Below are 18,371 nucleotides of genomic sequence, written 5' to 3'. Positions count from 1 at the left end.
CCTATTTTTTATGGTAATATTTGTTTAACAGGACAAAAGAATAAACTGTGAAAATGAACCAGATGTCCAATTGTCACTGAATTCCCTGAAGGCATACTGGTCAGTACCAGACAATATAAAACCTTATACAACAGATGGCTTTATTGCTGTGGAACAAAGATCAACTGTTGGAAGTAAGTTCATTGATAGGTTGATTTTCTTGCTGTAATGTTGAACCTTTTTTTTAAACTTCTGTTTCCATTTTGATATGGAAACAGAAATTTAATGGAAAATAAACCTTTTTTTAAATGTTGAAAATTCATAGAAATAATAATCAAATTTTTTAACATTTATACATGACTTTTATCTTGATTGGTACCTTGAAGTAATTATTTCCTTCATTACAGAAATGCTAAGATAGATATTGTCTAAAATATTTACTGAAGAAAAACAAAAATACTAGTTAAAAATATTGATAACAAAGTCATCTTTTTTAAATGACATATTTATTTTGCATTCTAAGTTACAAGAAAAGTGAATTGTTGTGTTGTTTATATTTTTTTTATTGCTTTATTTACTGTCATTGAAGTTTGGTGAAAATGGAAATGTCAAGTTGTATGAAATTTTGCTTCAGTTAAAACAAAATTATGGAAAGTTTTGTTTTCTATTTAATTTGTGAAGTGATTCCTCTTTACTTATATTTGATTATTGTTCTAGTTGTGTTATACCCTTTACTTGCTATTGGATGTCAATAATTCATTTTTGGAAAATGACGCTTTCAGCGGCATGTTTCCGATACCATTGACCAGAACCGGAAGACGATTATATTTCCGCCTACCACACTCGGTTTCATATTTACTATTTTACATACTAACTGGAATCTGCTTGTATTAGGCGACACTCGAACAAAGTGTTGTAGTCGATTGTGAACCAGTTTACATACTTTATTTTATTTACAAAAAAATCTTGACCTGTACATAGAAAGGCTTGTATAGTCCGCAGTTTTATTCTCCAAAATTAGACCTCCCAGAGGGGGTGCGGACTAAAAAGTACAATAAGCAAGAAATAAGAGAACAAGTTCAATTTCGCAGCGAGATGGTTTGTTTATGTTCCGCCATCTTTGTTGTTGATATTGTAGAGGGCCCTCTCATCATTTTTCAAACTAATATTTTAACTCATCCATATTAATAAGTTATTTCTATTCAATATCAAATTAATACTGATAAATATAGAAACTAAACCTTTTATTACAAATTTCTCGTTTCTTTTCAATGCATTGTATGGTTGAAATAAACTGGTATCTGCTTGATTGAAACGATACAAACATTGTAAAAAAGACAACGGTAAACCAGTTTAGAATTTGTAAACTACAAACGAATCGGTTATTGTTCATTCCGTTTTGGGGTTTCATAATGACTAATATGGTTTGTATAAGCTTAAGACCCTTCAAACATTAATGTGATAGGTATATTAAAGACTGTTTTACAAAAGGATGGAACTGTTTTACTTTCAAAGTCGTATTATAGTGATATCAGTCATGTATGGATTTCGACTCTCACTGGTTAATTTCTTCTTTTACACATGCTTTTTAAACTTCCTGTTTAAACATATACAAGTTTCTAAATTGTATTTTAAGTGAATTAAACTTATTTTAACAATCATGAAGCGTTCTAGAATCATTCACAAGCAGTTTCAGCTTCTGTTTGATGATAGAAAACAGTTTTCCCTAGAAAATACCGAAAACGATCGCACAGGATTTGAAATTACCGGAGTTTCTTTACATTAGACCTTTTCTAACAGTAACAAAAAGTTTTTTTTCGGTAGGTCTTTTCACCACCGAACACCACAATATTTTTTTCTCTTATCTTTTATCGCTATAAATGTGGCCTAACTATAATATTTAAGTTATTATTTCAACAAATAATAAGAATAAGAGACCAAAATATCTACATGGAACAGAAAAGGAGAGTCTATAACATCTCAATTCCGCAAACCACCACTGCCACTGGAAACCTCAAATATATATTTTTCTTCTTCTATAATATATTTGTACCAAAAATAAGAAAAAAGAGACAAATATCAAAATTTAACCGATGAACAGAGATCGATTACTGATTATGAATATATTTGAATTTTATTTGAAATATATATACACATTGATGAAATCTGGAAAAAATAGTGATGAATCCGGGGATGTTTTTCTTTATATTTATTAAATTGATTATCAACTTTTACATAAAAAAGAAGAAAAAAAATCTAAAAATTGATTAAATCATCCATAATTTAATTTATTTAATCGTTATATTGTATACTATCACTGTTTTTCTTAGTAGTTGGTGGTTTTTAAGGTGGTGATAAGACCCACCCAGTTTTTTTTACCTAAAATTTTGTGGGGAGAAGGGGGTTCGGACTATGTACCAGTGCAAAATATGCAAGCCTTTCTACAGTATTTATTTGTACAAAAAAACAGCCAGTAGTCAATGGATACTGTTGATCATTCAGGTAGGATTGACCTATTCATTTGTACTAAAAAAAACAGCCAGTTGCCATCTTCACTTCACACTCACACACATATACAAATATCAATTATATGCTTACAAGACATGTTGCAATGTTTAACTAATTACGGTTTGTGAAGACTTGCATAGAAAATATCCCAATATTAGAGACAGTGGCGTCATTTTTCCTCAGAGCTTTCAGCTTTTTGATTGACCTTTTATTATCAATTTTAGATGTATGGACTATCTTTCGTGAGTATGCACATGTATCAACAGTTTTTGACATCAGCATAGATGATTTGGTACTAAGTCCAGGTATAAAGTATCGTTTATCACTGAAACTATGTGCCAGGACCTTCTGTTTCTCTCCAGTCAGTACAGATGGTGTCATGGTGATGGCTAATCCTCCAGTCACAGGGGACATAACTGTGGAACATCTAAACACCACAGTAACCGGTGGGGCGGAGAAGGTTTGTACAAAGTAAAACAACTCAACCCATAAATTTTGATATTGAAATCTGATGCAGATTTAGGAAGTACATGTATAAATAAAATTATTTGGCAATATTTTATTCTTGAATTAAAATTTATGTAGGACAAAGTTTGTTTGGATTTTCATGGAGAGTGCATATTCTCATTTTGTTTATACAAATCTTAGATCAGTGATACAATAAAGATTCAATTTTTAAGTGTGAGTCAAATAAAGATTGAAATGTAATTTATTTTTACTTTAGTTGATGATATCATTTGACAAGTTTTATGATCCTGATATTGAAGACACAACAGAGAAATATAGCGCCATCTGGAAATATGAATATGCAGTGACAGATAATTCTGTGAAAGGGAAGACATATATCACATGGACTAACTTAGATACCTTTACAACAAATGGAAATAGGGTGAGATATTATAACAGTTTTGTTCAAACTGTAAAGTCCTTACAAGCTATTGAAATTAATTTGATGCCAGAAAAGGTCCTTTTTTGGTAAAGATTGCATGAAATGCAAACAAAACCATATGTTACTGACTTGATATCTAAATCTTCCTAGCCTGATCACTACCCTTTTTGACACAAAAAATATAGTGCATTGATCACAACATTCAATACGTCCTATACATTAACATTTTTCCAGAAATTTATCAATGGAATATATGCTCAGATATTCAAGTCACAAAATGATGTTACACCCGACAATAAAATTGCATAACTTTTTCTAGGTGCCGGAATCTAACATCTGTACTGAAAATATAAATGATGTCATTGTTAAAGTCATCTTTAAAACTTTGAGTTATCTCCCATTGTCCAGAATTGTAGTTGAATCAACTACAACCATTGCATTAGTTCATATACATTGCAATATTTAATTTCTACTTCCCACTGATAAATTAACACAATCTTTACCTTTCAGTGCTTGATAAGAATCGAGTTTCTGATAAATTAAATCAAATACAGTTGAAGATCATTAATAAAAAACCAAAAGTCTATAAGTATTGCCAAATAGAGCTAAGGCAATTTATTCCTAGGAGTAAGAAAACCTTAATTTTTGAATAACTTGATAAATAGTTAATTAGAGAAAATAAATATTTCATGACAGCATGGAAATTACGACTACTTGGCTATTGTAAAACTCAGGTTCCAAATGCCTACCTTTGGAAGTTCTAACAAGTCACAGTTGTTATGTTAGGAATATATATTCATTCCTGCTTTGAGATGAGTAGACAAAAAAAGAATTTAATTGTAGAAGTTTGCTTATAGTGAAGTTTTAGATATTTATTAAAATGACTTGAAACCAACTTTTGAATTTCAGATCAACTTTGAAATGGTACTTACAGGAGAGATGGACTTCTCTCGTTGTAAGAGGTTTTCTATCAGAGGATACGACCAAGTCAGACTGACCTCCACTGTATCCACAGAAATCAAAGATTGTAAAGCATTTAATCCAATCCTTATCAACCCCAATATTGTGATTGATGCTGTAGGAGCAGCCAGTGCAACAGGTCAGTTTATTATCATATCTGTGGTAAACAAAAGTTCTTGGCTTATTTCAAGGCTGTGCTTTCTGATATTCATTTAATTATTTTAACTGAACTTGTTTTAAGAATAAACCTATACAGTTCAAATTCTACATTCTCAAGTGGAAAAACTAACTGTGATAAAAATAATTTGTTAGATCGTTTATCGTCCACATCAAATTTTCTTATTTTTTAGTCTGACAAGAAAATCATTATTATTGATTTCACCAGGTAAAGTTAATCAAGACATATTACAGATAGTCCTTTTTCTGAAAAATATCTTTTAAAAATAAATTAAAAATAGAAGAATTTTAATGCAGTGCACTCTTGGTACATTATATACATCTTAGAAATAACCAAGTATTAGCTATTGTTTTTGTTAACATACCATCTGTCTTATTTAATATTTAGAGGGAATAGGCATGCCAATTTTTCTGGAAGAGAATGATAGGTGGAAGCCAGCAGACGAGGATTATACACCATACAAAAATCTTATCTCAGCCGTGTGGCCCAGTTTACGTCACGGAGAAAATGTCAATTATAAGTATGCCATTATAGATGCCAAAAATGTGGATGTTACAACATACTACAAACAAGTTGGTCAGCTGAGCTTGGTAGATCCATGTATTCCAGATGCTATCAGATGTGGGGAAACTCGTAAGTGGTGCCTCTCTTTGTTATAAGAACATTGCCCAGTCAAATCAATTTGAATTTTATGGCATTTTCTGTCATTTTGAATCACAATTGACTACTGAATACAAATAATCAGTTAAGATGTTACTGCAATTGTAAAATTTTAATGCAGAACAGAATTTTGATTTATTAGACTTTTCATTATCAAATCTTATGATGTTTTTTTTTTATACAAAAACAGAGAATACAAGATTGATAAAAATTCAAAGCTCTAATGTGTAAGGGGAGATAACTCAGATAATATAGGTACATTAATTTTATCCATATTAATTTTTTGGGAAATTTTACATAATCCCTATTTTTTTTCTGAATATCTTTTGAAGCATTCCATAAGAGCATTTGTCTTGTTATTTTAGTACATAGTATAATAGTGCCTTTATCATGTATAAGCATTACAAAATTTGATAATATTGCACACACTAATTAAAAATATGAAAAATTAATATACAAAATTTCATGTAGTAAACAGTTTGGCATTTAACTTTTAGATGGCATATTTATTTTCACAAGAAATACTCATAAATTACACTCTTTTTGTCAGCTTTCCTGATGTATAAAATTGATGAATGAAGGATTCAGCAAAAGTTGTCAAGTTGATTAATTAATATAATATGTATAACTGCACAGTTTGTTGAAATCATCAATAATTTTGCTACAGATAGAGAATTTATGAATGAGGAGTTCACACACAATGAACTTGTCCATGGTACTCGATACACAGTGTGTATATATGCTCCACAGACTGCTATTGTGAATGAAGATTGGATACTACAATTACCAGCTGTCAGTGCATGTAGTGATGGAATTATCGTAGATCTAACTCCCCCTACTGCTGGAAGGTTGTGGATTGGTCATAATATTAATACCATCTACCAGGTATGTAGTAACTCCTCCTACCGCTGGAAGGTTGTGGATTGGTCATAATATTAATACCATCTATCAGGTATGTAGTAACTCCTCCTACCGCTGGAAGGTTGTGGATTGGTCATAATATTAATACCATCTACCAGGTATGTAGTAACTCCTCCTACTGCTGGAAGGTTGTGGATTGGTCATAATATTAATACCATCTATCAGGTATGTAGTAACTCCTCCTACTGCTGGAAGGTTGTGGATTGGTCATAATATTAATACCATCTATCAAGTATGTAGTAACTCCTCCTACCGCTGGAAGGTTGTGGATTGGTCATAATATTAATACAATCTATCAGGTATGTAGTAACTCCTCCTACCGCTGGAAGGTTGTGGATTGGTGATAATATTAATACCATCTACCAGGTATGTAGTAACTCCTCCTACCGCTGGAAGGTTGTGGATTGGTCATAATATTAATACCATCTACCAGGTATGTAGTAACTCCTCCTACTGCTGGAAGGTTGTGGATTGGTCATAATATTAATACCATCTATCAGGTATGTAGTAACTCCTCCTACTGCTGGAAGGTTGTGGATTGGTCATAATATTAATACCATCTATCAAGTATGTAGTAACTCCTCCTACCGCTGGAAGGTTGTGGATTGGTCATAATATTAATACAATCTACCAGGTATGTAGTAACTCCTCCTACCGCTGGAAGGTTGTGGATTGGTCATAATATAAATACCATCTATCAGGTATGTAGTAACTCCCCCTACCGCTGGAAGGTTGTGGATTGGTCATAATATAAATACAATCTATCAGGTATGTAGTAACTCCTCTTACCGCTGGAAGGTTGTGGATTGGTCATAATATTAATACAATCTACCAGGTATGTAGTAACTCCTCCTACCGCTGGAAGGTTGTGGATTGGTCATAATATTAATACCATCTATCAGGTATGTAGTAACTCCTCCTACTGCTGGAAGGTTGTGGATTGGTCATAATATTAATACCATCTATCAGATATGTAGTAACTCCTACCGCTGGAAGGTTGTGGATTGGTCATAATATAAATACCATCTATCAGGTATGTAGTAACTCGTCCTACCGCTGGAAGGTTGTGGATTGGTCATAATATTAATACCATCTATCAGGTATGTATTCAGCCTTTGGCTTAATTAAGTCTCCCACTTTTCTACAATACTAGATAAGTTTACTGTGCTCCAATGATGTCTTACTGGCTTTAAATCCAAATACAGTATATCTCCACTAATCTCATTTGATTGTTTTCTTGAAGGGTTTTAAAAACAAATCACTGCTGAGGCTATACTTTTAACCAGGGTTTCAGATGCATAGATAAATTTCAAATCCAATGTTTTGTTATCAATGTCACTCAAAAACCTTATTAATATTATCATCTTTACTTTACATTTTATATTTATATATCCATTGTGCAGTAATAATTAGAAGGATTAGGTAGTTATGGAAGTTTATATAGCTGTTACATAGTATTTGAGAATATAATTTTTTAGAAGAAATTCCCAGGATAAGAAAAGATGTCATGCATTTAATACATTAAAAAATAGTTCACACTGTATTGTTTTTTTAGCTCACCTGGCCTAAAAGGCCAAGTGAGCTTTTCTCATCACTTGGCGTCCGGCGTCCGTCGTCCGCGTCGTCGTTAACTTTTACAAAAATCTTCTCCTCTGAAACTACTGGGCCAAATTAAACCAAACTTGGCAACAATCATCATTGGGGTATCTAGTTTAAAAAATGTGTCCGGTGACCCGGCCAACCATCCAAGATGGCCGCCATGGCTAAAAATAGAACATAGGGGTAAAATGCAGTTTTTGGCTTATAACTCAAAAACCAAAGCATTTAGAGCAAATCTGACATGGGGTAGAATTGTTAAACAGGTGAAGATCTATCTGCCCTGAAATTTTCAGATGAATCGGATAACCCGTTGTTGGGTTGCTGCCCCTGAATTAGTAATTTTAAGGAAATTTTGCTGTTTTTGGTTATTATCTTGAATATTATTATAGATAGAGATAAACTATAAACAGCAATAATGTTCACCAAAGTAAGACTTACAAATAAGTCAACATGACCGAAATGGTCAATTGACCCCTTTAGGAGTTATTGCCCTTTATAGTCAATTTTTAACCATTTTTCATATATCTTAGTAATATTTTACAAAAATCTTCTCCTCTGAAACTACTGGGCCAAATTAATCCAAACTTGGCCACAATGATCTTTTGGGTTAGTAGTTCAAAAAATGTGTCCGGTGACCCCGCCATCCATCCAAGATGGCCGCCATGGCTAAAAATAGAACATAGGGGTAAAATGCAGTTTTTGGCTTATAACTCAAAAACCAAAGCATTTAGAGCAAATCTGACATGGGGTAGAATTGTTAAACAGGTGAAGATCTATCTGCCCTGAAATTTTCAGATGAATCGGATAACCCGTTGTTGGGTTGCTGCCCCTGAATTAGTAATTTTAAGGAAATTTTGCTGTTTTTGGTTATTATCTTGAATATTATTATAGATAGAGATAAACTATAAACAGCAATAATGTTCAGCAAAGTAAGATTTACAAATAAGTCAACATGACTGAAATGGTCAGTTGACCCCTTTAGGAGTTATTGCCCTTAATAGTCAATTTTTAACCATTTTTCGTAAATCTTAGTAATATTTTACAAAAATCTTCTCCTCTGAAACTACTGGGCCAAATTAATCCAAACTTGGCCACAATGATCTTTTGGGTTAGTAGTTTGAAAAATGTGTCCGGTGATCCGGCCATCCAACCAAGATGGCCGCCATGGCTAAAAATAGAACATGGTGTAAAATGCAGTTTTTGGCTTATAACTCAAAACCCAAAGCATTTAGAGCAAATCTGACATGGGAAAAAATTGTTTATCAGGTCAAAATTTATCTGCTCTGAAATTTTTAGATGAATCGGACAACCCGTTGTTGGGTTGCTGGCCCTGAATTAGTAATTTTAAGGAAATTTTGCTCTTTTTGGTTATTATCTTGAATATTATTATAGATAGAGATAAACTATAAACTGCAATAATGTTCAGCAAAGTAAGATTTACAAATAAGTCAACATGACCGAAATGGTCAATTGACCCCCTTAGGAGTTATTGTTCTTTATAGTCAATTTTTAACAATTTTCATAAAATTTGTAAATTTGTCAACTGAAACTAATGGGCCAAGTTCATTATAGATAGAGATAATTTTAAGCAGCAAGAATGTTCAGTAAAGTAAGATGTACAAACACATCACCATCACCAAAACACAATTTTGTCATGAATCCATCTGCTTCCTTTAATATTCACATAGACCAAGGTGAGCGACACAGGCTCTTTAGAGCCTCTAGTTCTCTCACTTACTTATAACATAAACAATTAATTGTTTTGGTTGGGCAGTCTATGTTATAAAACTGTTACTTCTCTTATAAAAGCTGTAAAAAATGATTCATTTTTCAAATTATTATGGAAATTGTTTTCTATTTTAGACATCTGATTCAGACATGTATGTAAACTGGGATAATTTCCAAGATGTGGAAGAATTTGACAATGGACCACACCCATCTGGAATTAAAGAATACATACTAGGAATTGGTGAGAAAGTACACCACTTGAATGATCAGATTTTGCTTGCAATTCACTAAATTCGATTCATTTATAAACTTTAAGAGGTGCAAGGTGGAGGATAACCTATTCCTAAAAATTAAGTATTGGTATACAGGGAGGAAATTGTGCAATTATGATCATTCTAAAAGGGGGGTGCAATGACCTTCCAAAAGCTAATATTTGTTTTTACCTCTTCTAGGGTTAAAGCGTATATATTCAAAGAAAAAATAACCTTCTCAATACTTCTTCAACTCATTAAACTAAAATAATGTGATTCCTTTGTGTCTAGCCTTCGACTTTAGTTGAAAAAGCGAAACATAGCGATCCTGCATTCGGTCGGCGGCCTCAGCGTCCAAAATTATTCACTCTGTGGTTAAAGTTTTTGAACTTTTAATAACTTTCTTAAACTATCCTGGATTTCTACTAAACTTGGACAGAAGCTTGTTTATGATCATAAGATAGTATCCAGAAGTAAATTTTGTAAAAAAAAATCCATTTTTTTCCTTATTTTACTTATAAATAGACTTACATTTTCTGCCAGGAAACAACACATTAACTAAGTGGTTAAAGTTTTTAAAATTTTATTAACTTTCTTATATTATTTTGGATTTATACCAAACTTGGACAGAAGCTTCTTTATGATCAAAAGCTAGTATTTAGAATAATTTGGTAAAAAAATAAATCCATTTTTTTTGTATTTTACTTTTAAATGGACTCAGATTTTCTGCCAGGAAACAACATGTTCACTCTGTGGTTAAACTTTTTAAAATTTTAATAACTTTCTTATAATATTTTGGATTTGTACCAAACTTGGACAGAATCTTGTTTATGATCAAATGCTAGTATCTAGAAGGAAATTTTGTTTTCTTCAAGTTAACATTACATTCAGTCTGCAGTTAAAGTTTTTAAACATTTATTAGATTCTTAAACTATCCTGGATTTTTACCAAACATGGACAGAAGCTTCTTACAATCAAAAAATAGTATCGGGAGGAATATTTTTATTGATTTATTTCCTCATTTTTGTTGAGCCTGCGATTAACAGAAAAAGTAGGCGAGACACTGGGTTTCGCGGAACCCTTACAATTTTTTTCCTTTAACAGGAACAATGTTGCCTGGATTATATTTCCTTGGGAATATTAAGTTTTTATGGTTATAATGTGTTGCCTTCTTTTTAATTTATACTAGGTACATCTAGTGGAGGTAATGATGTTGTTGCTTTTGAGAATGTTGGAGTGCTACAACATAAAGCCTTACATCAACTGAATTTACAGAATGGTTACAAGTATTATGCTACTCTAAAAGGTTAGTAGAGGTTATCAACTCAAAATTTAATACTGAAATAATAATGATTAAAGTTTAAAAAAAAAATTGCTGAAAAGTTAAAAAATGTCAAAAGATAAAGTTTTAATATTGATAATTTAGATAACTTTAATGCTCCTCAATACGTAAGTTTGGAATATAAAATATCCAAGCAGAATTGTCCATGATATTTGAAAATTACCATTGATCATATTACAATACATTACATTATAAGTTTTGAATTTATTGTTTCTAACATTGTAGCTGTTGATTTTGCTAACAGAGAAACAGAAGTTGTATCTGAGCCAGTCATCATAGATACAACTCCACCAGTAACAAGTAATAAACCAATAGTTATAACTAATAGGCATATTACGTCTACAACAGAAATAGATCCATGGTGAGTCTTAAGGGTCAAAGGTTAATTATTTGAAACAGGCATATTACAGAGATCCATGCTAAATTTAAAATTAAGTTGGTGTAAGCATTTGACATATTACTGGTTTATTCAACCAACATGCGTGAAATGATAGTTAGCAAGCACAAACAGGTTTTGTTAAAGAGATTGCTCAAGAACCTTAGAGAACAATACAAAATGCTACTGATAAAGAATTGTGATGTCCTTCCATCATTTCACAGGTCATTGCATTTTGTCTTACCAATAGACCTTTTTTTATTCTTTTCATTTTAGTTGGAAGGATGTGTTCCTTGACTTAGAGTCTGGTGTAGATTATTACTTGTGGTCAGTTGGATCAGAGCCAGGCTATACAGATATGATGTCTTACCTGAAGGTTGTTGATGAAGAATGTGGAATGACAGACAAAAATAATCCTTTAGATCTAAAAGATGGCCATTACTACTATATCAATGTCAGGGTAACTAACTTTACTTTGAGTTTAAACAGTGTTTTGATTGTCAGAGAATATTTCATATCTTAAAATACTTAAAAAATGTTTTGCAAAATAGTGCTGCGATTTTTAGTTTAACTTTAAATAGTGGAAAATGGACTTGACTTGCAATCTGTGTATAGATATAGGAAGATGTGGTGTGAGTGCTAATGAGACAGTTAACTCTCCATGCATGACCAGATTTTAAAATGGTTAAAATAATAAATTTTTATATTTATATTGAAATATTTATTCATTTCAGTATTTAGTCCCTACAATTGTGATATTTAAGATATAATTCTTTATTCTGTACATAAAATATTTTAAAGAGATTCAATCTTTATGACCATGTAATACTGATATATATTTTCACTTATTTAGGCTTTCAACAAGGCAGGATTATCATCATTAGCTACATCCTGGGCTTTTCAAGTGGACACAACAGCACCTACACCTGGTCATGTGTATGATGGAGATAAAAGTCAGCTGACAGGAAGTGTCAAGGACATTGACTTCCAGACAGAAACCAAAGTGTTACATGCCTGTTGGGAAGGTTTCCATGAATCTCACTCCACAATAAAAGATTATTATGTTTCTGTTGGGACCTGTCCACAGTGTGAAGATATATTACAGGAACAGGCTGTGGGAATTACATATGGTATGTATAGACCAGAAAATACTGCTCAACCATTAAAGATTATTCTGTTTCTGTAGGAGCCTGATCACAATGTGAACATATTTTAAAGCAACTAGATCTCAGAATTACATATAGTTATATTATTATCAATGAAAAACACTTCTAAAAGTAACAAAGAATTAGGTTCCATTGATGGATTCAATCTTTGTATGACAAATTAATAGACAGCAAACTTCAAAAATGGAAAAAATAGTACAATTGCACAAATGGGAGAGCATTTTAAAAGCTTCAAAGATGTACAATTTCAGAGTTGAATAAGAGCACATTCACTTTGGTATATGACTGATATTTTACACAACAATGATCGTGTAAATCATTCCCCATGTGCATTAAATAAATCTTACATATGTATTATTTTGTTTCACTTCAGACTTTACTTTAGAGAACATCCATCTTGGTACAGGTCTGAGATATTACACCACAGTGACGGCATGTAACACAGCAGACATGTGTACCACTGTGACATCAGATGGTGTGATTATAGACAACAGTGCCCCTGTAGCTGGAAAAGTTCAGGATGGAACTGGATTCATTGACACAGAATACCAGTCTATGACGTAAGATACTTATCAGGTGTATTGCTTTCTGAGAAGGAGTAGTGTGGGAATGATATGTGAAGTAGAAGCATAAATCTTTGATACACCTAATGTATGTCTTGGTAACAGTTACAAAAGTTTCATTGTGTTCAACATGTCTATGTGCTTGTTATTTGGTTAATTTGATTACATCAGGAACAGTAATTTACATAACTTTTGCCTTGACATGTTTCAATGAAAAAGCTGTTAATACATGTATGTGTTAAAATTCTACAAAAACTATATCTCTGCTATGTGGCATGTGTTTGATGAAACATGGTCTAGCAGGGTATGAAATTAGCAGGGGCCCACAGGCCAATGGCCCCTAAAATTTGGTGTGGACTACTTAAATTTCTGCTTTTCTTGTATAGAACTATATATGTAGGCTACAAAATTTAAGCTATGGGCTACCATTGCCTTAGTCTTAAGTTCTATCCCTGGTCTTATATGAGTTTTCCCCTGATACCTGACATGTTTCAATGAAACAGCTGTTATTATGTGTAACAGGACCTTTACCTTAGCTAAGTGGTTTGTGTATGATGATCTGTAATCTGGTATGAGTTCTTACTTAATTCTTGACATGTTTCAAATAGCTGTAATTGAGTGTAAATATTTTACAGAATGATTTTAATTAAACATCTGTAATTAACTATAAAAGTTTTACAGGACCTATATCTCGGCCAAGTGGTATGGGTTTGATGATCCTCAGTCTGGTCTTGAGAAGTATGTATGGATGGCAGGAACCACCAAAGGAGGCACTGATATTATACCGGAGACAGAACTTCATCTTACAGAGACTGCTGCCTTCTATAATACTTCTCTAGGACTACCATTAAACCAGAGAATCTTTGTTACTGTCCGAGCTTACAACAAAGTTGGTAAGATACAGTATTATTCTGTTAAATTAAATGGAAAACATTCTTTTGTATGTTATAATTTATATTGAGTAAATAGAAGAACTGCTTATTTCATACAAAAATAACTATCTTACATCATACATTTGTAGATTCATTTATTGTTGAACCTTTAAGGGCAAGGTGGAATACCAACAAACACAATTTTAATTGTTACATCTTTTCACCTCTAAAATGATTTGTGAGATTACAGAGTATCAAATGACACTAATCTATATTATTATAGAATTATCACTGCCTCTTAAGTATTTTACAGCCCCTTTGAAAGTTTCATACTCACTATGATATGTGACCTGATCAGATCTGTAGATGAATCCTACAACAGATCTCTTTGGTTCTCACTTGACAGAGTACATCAAAATCAGAATACAACACAATCCCCCCTCTTAAATTCCTATTCTAGATAAAAGGACCTAAAAGAATATAATTTAAAATAAAATGTTATAAAATCTACGCTGCAGATCAATCTATCTAAAAACATTTATTGTAACATTAAATCATAAAGTAATATTGGAAGTGGAGAATTTTTACAAATGTTTGACTTTATATATAAAAAAAAGAAGTTTCTGAACTACTTCTCAAGATTCTGTCCAAAACCTTGATCATTTCATTTGCTTACACTTTTTCTTGTTCAGCAAATTTCTCCTTAGTCCTCTTCTATTTGAAAATTCTCTAAATTCACATCCTCTGTGTCCTTTTAGTCAATATGATTTTTTTATTTTCGAAAAAAAAATGATAAATCTTCTGTAATAAGGAACTTTTCTGATGAAAGATCTTATACAAAAATATGTGTCAGGGGTTTCCATCTTGACTATTGCCAATACATTAGAAGGATTAGCACCAGTTCTGTTGACACAATATGTTAGAGATATTCCATTGCGTTAAGCTTTAATTCAGCATCAATTCAACCATAATATCTGAAAGACTGAAAATTAAATGATAGTGCATCAATTTTTTTTTTCAAAACTCTATTTAATTATCTAGATACAAAACTAGAACATGCCACTTCAATCTCTGTATTGCTGTCTTAATAATTCTTTTGAAGTTTACTTTGCATTGCACAATCTAATTTTCATTGTAACATATTGGTATAAACCACCTCTATGATTAGATGATTAGTATGCACCTTATGATAAACTACACTCAGGTCCAAAACAGACACCAACTAAGCTGCATTCAATGAGTCAGTATAATATCCTCTGTTAAAGGGGTCGGGTACGAATCTTTGATGAGATAAATGTTCAATTTCCTGTAATCAACACACAGGCTCAAAGATTGTCTTTCCCTCAAAAAATTACTAGACACTTCTTCCTCAAATGGTAATTTCTTTCACACATGTTGGTCTTTTTCTTTTCTTATTTCTACATCTTCAGAAAATACTTGAAAATAAAATAATATATAATATGATTTTAGGTTTATGGTCAGAATCAACATCCAACGGTTTTCTGGTGGACACATCAGCTCCTGTGATAACAACAACACCTACATTCTCAGCTGACTTTGGAATTAATGGATTGAAACAGGTTTATAGAACATCTATGAAGGTGGAATGGGCCGTTGATGATGATGAGTCATATATAAAAAGACAGTATCTGTCTGTCAATTCTCATATTGGAGGAGAATTTATGCTGTCATCACAATCAGTGAGTTGGCTTCATACACTTGTCTTTTTGAATTTTAAGTGTTTGCTGTTTTAATAATACATGACATACGGTCTGGTTATCATTAACAAGTAATTTTATTTTGTTTTCTTGGCTATTTCCAGGTTAATGGTATATCGAGATCCTATGTATTTTCTGGACTAGATTTACATGATGGAGTAACCTATTATGTGACCTTAATTTCGTGTAACAGTGCTGAGATATGTGTAACTTCTACATCTCCAGGAATGTTTGTAGACAGTACTCCACCGTCTAGAGGTAAGTTTTTGTATACATTAAGGATTCTGTGTTGGGATTGTACTATTTAGTGATATTCTTCAATTAAATATGAATGTTGTATACATAAACCATTTGTGAGTGTTTGAATTATGGTCCTTTGGGTGTGCAATCTTTAGTACATTTTCTGTATTTGTGTTTTATACTCAGATTCAATTATTCCACAAGGTAAAGCAAATTAATTATATCACTATAAATGATAGGTAGATTTCTTACTATATATATATACACATAAATAATACCAGTCTTTATAAGTTTCAAGTACTTTCCATGGTAAACTTTTCTTTCAACTATTTTAAAGTATTGTTTTTCTGTTGATTAGGTATGTATGCTATAACAACTGACCATGCTGCTGATCCTGAACTCCTAAGACATGCTGCAGGATGGATGCTCTGGTCACAGAGAGCTGTAAATCTGGCCTGGTTAGGCTTCAGTGACCTACATTCTGATATAGACCATTATAAAGTAGCTGTGGGGTCTACCTATATGGGCCAGGATTTAAATGCAGTATGTAATATATTATAAATTTGATGTAGAGTTATTACATGTAGCCCAGTACAAGTTTAAAAGGAAGTATATATGTTTTGGCTGTATTCTGCTCTTTAATCAAGTTGTTGTCTTCTTGATATATTCCCCATTTTCATTCTCAATTTTATTGATTTGTTTCTGGTATTATTTTAAGAAATTCTGATGTGATTGATAATTCTTCATGTATGGAACAATGGAAAAAAATCAGATTGAATGTATATGGTACAGTAAAGTTTCAAATGACTAAAGAAGCTGTTTCTTAAGTATTAGTAGCACATGCAAGCTCTGTAGGTTTTTTCTTTCCAGATTGCAATTTTTGCTACTACATACATATTTTATTTTTTTAGGATACGGATGAAAAATATTATCATACAAATACCAACACAGATCATGGGGATGAAGGAAAAGTTCAACTGTTTAAAGTGGAAACTAAAACTTTGACCAAATTTGATACACTGTACATATCTGTATGGGCTGTCAATGGGGTTAGTATGTTTTGCTAATGATTATACTCCTGCTTTAAAAAAGTGGCATTTACTGTTTTACCTCTGTCTGTCCTTCAGTCTGTCCAGCCTCTTGTCAGTTCATCAGTCGGTTGTTCGATATGTATAGGACAAATTAAATCATACACTTTGCAACAATATTAAATATATATAATGTCAGTAAAGAATTAGATGTAACAAATAAAATCATACACTTTGGAACAATATTAAATATATATAATGTCAGTAAAGAATTAGATGTAACAAATTAAATCATACACTTTGGAACAATATTAAATATATATAATGTAAGTAAAGAATTAGATGTAACAAATAAAATCATACACTTTGGAACAATATTAAATATTATATAATGTAAGTAAAGAATTAGATGTAACAAATTAAATCATACACTTTGGAACAATATTAAATATATATAATGTAAGTAAAGAATTAGATGTAACAAATAAAATCATACACTTTGGAACAATATTAAATATATATAATGTAAGTAAAGAATTAGATGTAACAAATAAAATCATACACTTTGGAACGATATTAAATATATATATTGTAAGTAAAGAATTAGATGTAAATGAACAACGATATTAAATATATATAATGTAAGTAAAGAATTAGATGTAAATGAACAACGATATTAAATATATATAATGTCAATAAAGAATTAGATGTAAATGAACAACGATATTAAATATATATATTGTAAGTAAAGAATTAGATGTAAATGAACAACGATATTAAATATATATAATGTAAGTAAAGAATTAGATGTAAATGAACAACGATATTAAATATATATAATGTGAGTAAAGAATTAGATGTAAATGAACAACGATATTAAATATATATAAAGTCAATAAAGAATTAGATGTAAATGAACAACAATATTAAATATATAAAATGTAAGTAAAGAATTAGATGTAAATGAACAACGATATTAAATATATATATTGTAAGTAAAGAATTAGATGTAAATGAACAACGATATTAAATATATATAATGTCAATAAAGAATTAGATGTAAATGAACAACGATATTAAATATATATATTGTAAGTAAAGAATTAGATGTAAATGAACAACGATATTAAATATATATAATGTAAGTAAAGAATTAGATGTAAATGAACAACGATATTAAATATATATAATGTGAGTAAAGAATTAGATGTAAATGAACAACGATATTAAATATATATAATGTAAGTAAAGAATTAGATGTAAATGAACAACGATATTAAATATATATAAAGTCAGTAAAGAATTAGATGTAAATGAACAACGATATTCAATATATATAATGTGAGTAAAGAATTAGATGTAAATGAACAACGATATTAAATATATATAAAGT

At 31.3% G+C, this 18,371-nt stretch overlaps 1 protein-coding gene across 1 annotated transcript in view; it reads left to right on the top strand.

Annotated features, from left to right (window-relative positions):
• The window catches only part of LOC143082259 (uncharacterized), an 80,244-nt gene that overhangs the window by 45,829 nt on the left and 16,044 nt on the right, over nt 1-18,371 (top strand). Inside the window, exons 24-40 of the mRNA XM_076257858.1 lie at nt 32-173; nt 2,712-2,947; nt 3,212-3,376; nt 4,286-4,475; nt 4,902-5,147; nt 5,842-6,059; nt 9,558-9,663; nt 10,863-10,979; nt 11,241-11,376; nt 11,668-11,851; nt 12,245-12,521; nt 12,931-13,117; nt 13,802-14,013; nt 15,463-15,692; nt 15,815-15,968; nt 16,309-16,493; nt 16,862-16,999. Coding sequence (XP_076113973.1) covers nt 32-173; nt 2,712-2,947; nt 3,212-3,376; nt 4,286-4,475; nt 4,902-5,147; nt 5,842-6,059; nt 9,558-9,663; nt 10,863-10,979; nt 11,241-11,376; nt 11,668-11,851; nt 12,245-12,521; nt 12,931-13,117; nt 13,802-14,013; nt 15,463-15,692; nt 15,815-15,968; nt 16,309-16,493; nt 16,862-16,999 — 3,123 coding nt within the window. The remainder of the gene's footprint in view (nt 1-31; nt 174-2,711; nt 2,948-3,211; nt 3,377-4,285; nt 4,476-4,901; nt 5,148-5,841; nt 6,060-9,557; nt 9,664-10,862; nt 10,980-11,240; nt 11,377-11,667; nt 11,852-12,244; nt 12,522-12,930; nt 13,118-13,801; nt 14,014-15,462; nt 15,693-15,814; nt 15,969-16,308; nt 16,494-16,861; nt 17,000-18,371) is intronic.

This window comes from Mytilus galloprovincialis, chromosome 7 (assembly GCF_965363235.1).
Source record: "Mytilus galloprovincialis chromosome 7, xbMytGall1.hap1.1, whole genome shotgun sequence".
In the NCBI taxonomy this organism is placed as follows: Eukaryota; Metazoa; Mollusca; class Bivalvia; order Mytilida; family Mytilidae; genus Mytilus; species Mytilus galloprovincialis.
This window is presented reverse-complemented; position numbering and strand designations above follow the sequence as displayed.